Raw genomic sequence first — 3,843 nt, 5'->3', positions numbered from 1 at the left:
CCTCCCCCCGCGGGCTGGACAGGCTCATGCAGCCCTTCAGGTAAGCCGGGAAATCGGGGGGAAGGGGGCTGATGCCAGGCTCCCCCTGCATGACCTTCCCGCCCCGCCTTTGCCTCGCCCTGACTCCCCCTCTCCCCCCATTGCTGTCTGCCTGGGGACCTGTTGAGAAGCTGCTGCAGGTCGCCGTTCCCAGGGCCGAGCTCCTTCCCTGCCTCCATCCTTTCCCCTTGGGGCTGGCAGATAGCCCCCATCGTCACCACCCCCGCCCTGCCTTGCTTTTGATGACTGCTCTCAAAAAGGCACCAAAGGAGCTAGATTTGAAGGGGGCAAAAAGTGCCCTTCCTTGAGAAAGGGACGCTGAAATCAGTCCCCCCACCCAAATAATAATTTGCTTTTCTTCCCTGGCAGCAAGGCAGGTGCCTACCAAGCCCAGGGCAAAGAGCTGCCATCTCCATCTGCTCGGAGTTCAAAATGTTCGCAGAGCCCCGGGCACAGTGTCTGCCACTGCTTGTGGCTGCCAGAGGCCGCCGGTCCCGAGAGAGACCCAGCAGTAGTTGTAGAGGAGAGACAGGGCTGGGCTGCTTCTTCCTTGACTCTTAATGACCAGCACCTTCTTTGGCAGCCTCCCTGATTTCACTTGGGAGCAAGCTGCGCATCAGGGACGGCACAGCCCTGAAGCCAGGGCATTTAGAGAAGGCACCCAGTGAGCTGGCAAAGTAGCCTCACCCAGGATCGCTCTCAGTCCGGACCCGACATCTCTAAGGAAGCCACCCTGCATTTGCAAGACAGGTGCCTTTTGGGTTGCGGTGGTGCCAGGTCCCAGGCAGGAGCTGGAAGTTCGGTGGTGTTTTGATGTGATTCTTGATTGCTGCCTGTTGCAGTAATTGCCTCCCAGTCGCTCAGAGGTAGAATCAATTTCCCCAAATTGAGATTTTAATGGGAGCTTGCAAGCTGCTGTTATGTCATGTGGTTTCAGGCAGCCTTGGGTTGCATTTATTTTAGAAACTGGATAGTTTTGCAGGCGGTGTAGGGAGAGCAGTGCCACCTACCGGGTGTAAAGGGCCCTGGAGCGGTGTGTCTCGTCCAAGGGGAGAGCACATGTGCCCCTCTGAATGCTTTTCAGATGGACAGCATCCTCCCCTGGGAGGAGTGGAACTGATGTGCAAAATCTGCGGGGAGAGCAACACTGAGATTTGTATGCGTCTCATTTTTTAGCCATTACTCTGGCCAAGAGGTAGGCAGATTTTTACAAAGGTTCACTAATACTTACCCTAGACGGGCATTAGCATGTCTGCACAGAGAGCAGCAGTGGTGGGATGAGTCACATGCCTGCCCCCATCATCAAATATCAGCACCAGGGGATCTGAGTGAGGATGGCTGTGTGACAGAAAGCAACTTAAAATGCTTTTTCTGCCTGCTTCTCAACCTCCTTCCCCTTTCTTCATCCATAATATATTGAAGATCCAGCTCTCAGAGCACTTGGGGGCCAGAGTCTATTCCACCGATTGGGCATTTAAGTGGATTTAGGCACATAAGTGCAATTCTATTCCACCCTGTTCAAGTCCCTGAAAATCCATTAATGCATCTACTTTTGTAACGCACCATTATCCTGCCCTTAAGACTGAGTCACAAAAAAAGCAGGGAGGGGAAGGAGGACCCACCGGCTTTCGCATTAACTGTTTTTCAGAGACTTGAGCAGGGTGAACTAGAGTCACACTTAGGTGCCCAAATCCATTGACACGCCTAATTGGTGGACTAGAATCTGGCCCTTGGTGTTTCAGACCCAAATATTGCGTAGAAAGCTCCAGTACCTTTTATGGATGAGATCTAGGCAATGTCCTTAGATAACTTAGACCGATGAGTGGAACATATACACAGGTAAGCAACAGGGGCCAGGGTAATGCTGAGATTAGGGGCCAGTGCACACGTCCTCAGGAGGCCTCAAATGCCTCTACACAAACACTCGTAGTATGGGAAACAAGCAGGAGGAACTCACCCTCCTGCTGGTTGGGGCTCACTGAAACGTGGTGGGACCCGACGCACGACTGGGCGGTGAATGTCAAGGGCTATAGGCTGTGCAGGAGGGACAGGGAAGGGAGGAAAGGCGGGGGCATGGCGCTCTGCATTAAGGAGGAATACGCATCCTCACAAGGTAGCACAGAGTCAGAGGAGGGGCACACAGAAGTGCTCTGGGTTAGGATACAAGGCAGTCCAGGGGAAAGAGATTTAACAGTGGGGGTCTTCTATAGACCACCCAACCAAGGGGAAGAGCTAGACCAGGAAATCTTAAGCCAGCTTACGGAGGTAGTGAGGTCAAAGGACGTGGCCATCATGGGGGACCTGAACTTTCCAGACATCTGCTGGGAAGAGCAGTCAGCCAGGTCTGACCGCTCACGAAGGCTCCTAGCCCAAATGCAGGACCTCCAGGAGGTGCACAGCCCCACCAGGGGAGACGCCTTGTTGGACCTGGTGCTGGCCACGAGAGATGACCTGGTGAGGGGGCTGCAGGTGCTCAACCACCTGGGCGACAGCGATCGTCGCCTGCTGGGATTCACCATCCAGCGCAAGGTGGCAAAGGCCGGCAGCAAGGCAGCAGCCCTAGATTTCAGGAGGGCGGACTTCAACAAGCTAAGGAGGATAGACGGGGAGGCACTGAGGTCCCAGAGGGGAGGGGAGCCGGGTGTCCAAGGAGAGTGGTTGCTCCTTAAGGAGACGATCCTCCAAGCCCAAAGGGAGGTAATCCCAACATGGATCAAAGGGGGCAGGAGGGAGGGCACACAAGCCCCCATGGCTCACCAAAAGCATCTGGGAATGTCTCCTAACTAAAAGGGAGGCGCACACCCCATGGAGGGGAGGGGCCATCCCCAGGGAGGATTATACTGCGGTTGCTCAGGGATGTGCGGGGGGTCAGAAAGTCCGAGGCGGAGATGGGACTGCGACCAGCTTCCCGGATCGAGGACAACAAGAAGTTCTTTTTTAAATACATAGGGGGCAAAAAGAAGGTACCGGGTAATGTGGGGTCCCTGCAAGACACGCTTGGAAATTTGGTCATCGCACCAGACGACAAAGCTAACATATTTAACGACTCCTTTGCCTCCATTTTTCTGAGCAGGGACTGGGTCACCCTCCCCACCGGGCCCCACTCAGGCCCCAAGGGAGGCATACCTAGGCCATGGGTCAGTGAGGATCTAGTCAGGGGACGTCTGGAGGGACGGGACATATTTAAATCAGCTGGTCCAGACGATCTCGACCCCCAAGTGCTGAGGGAATTAGCTGAGGTCATTGCGGGACCCCTGGCACGGCTGTATGAGCACTTGTTGTGCTCTGGTGTGGTGCCAGAGGACTGGAAGAGGGCCAGTGTGGTTCTCATCTTCAAAAAAGGGAGGAAGGAGGACCCGGGAAACTATAGGCCCATTAGTCTTACCTCGATCCTGGGGAAGCTTGTTGGGAGAATTATCCTGGCTCATGTCCATGAGGGACCGGGAGGGGATTATGCTCAGGGGCAACTAACACGGGTTCATCAGTGGCAGGTCCTGTCAGACCAACCTGGTGGCCTTCTATGACCAGGTCACCAAATCCTTAGATGCAGGGGTAGCAGTGGACGTAGTCTTTCTGGACTTTAGGAAGGCCTTCTACAGTGTCTTTCATCCCGTTCTCATTAAGAAACTGGGGGGCTGTGGTGTCGACACCCACACAGTCAATTGGGTCCCCAACTGGCTGGAGGGCCGCACCCAGAGGGTGGTGGTGGACGGGTCATTTTTGACCTGGAGGGATGTGGGCAGTGGGGTCCCCCAGGGCTCGGTCCTTGGGCCCGCACTGTTCAACATCTCCATCGGTGACTTG

General features: G+C 55.0%; 1 protein-coding gene across 1 annotated transcript in view; it reads left to right on the top strand.

Annotated features, from left to right (window-relative positions):
- Positions 1 to 9: 9 nt before the first annotated feature.
- Positions 10 to 3,843, top strand: part of RGMA (repulsive guidance molecule family member a) — a 38,159-nt gene continuing 34,325 nt past the window's right edge. The window contains exon 1 of the mRNA XM_019533767.1: positions 10 to 40. Within this exon, the coding sequence (XP_019389312.1) occupies positions 27 to 40 (14 nt within the window). The 5' untranslated portion in view covers positions 10 to 26. The remainder of the gene's footprint in view (positions 41 to 3,843) is intronic.

The sequence above is a fragment of the Crocodylus porosus genome, unplaced genomic scaffold (assembly GCF_001723895.1).
Source record: "Crocodylus porosus isolate Cpor-Errol unplaced genomic scaffold, CroPor_comp1, whole genome shotgun sequence".
NCBI lineage: Eukaryota > Metazoa > Chordata > Crocodylia > Crocodylidae > Crocodylus > Crocodylus porosus.
This window is presented reverse-complemented; position numbering and strand designations above follow the sequence as displayed.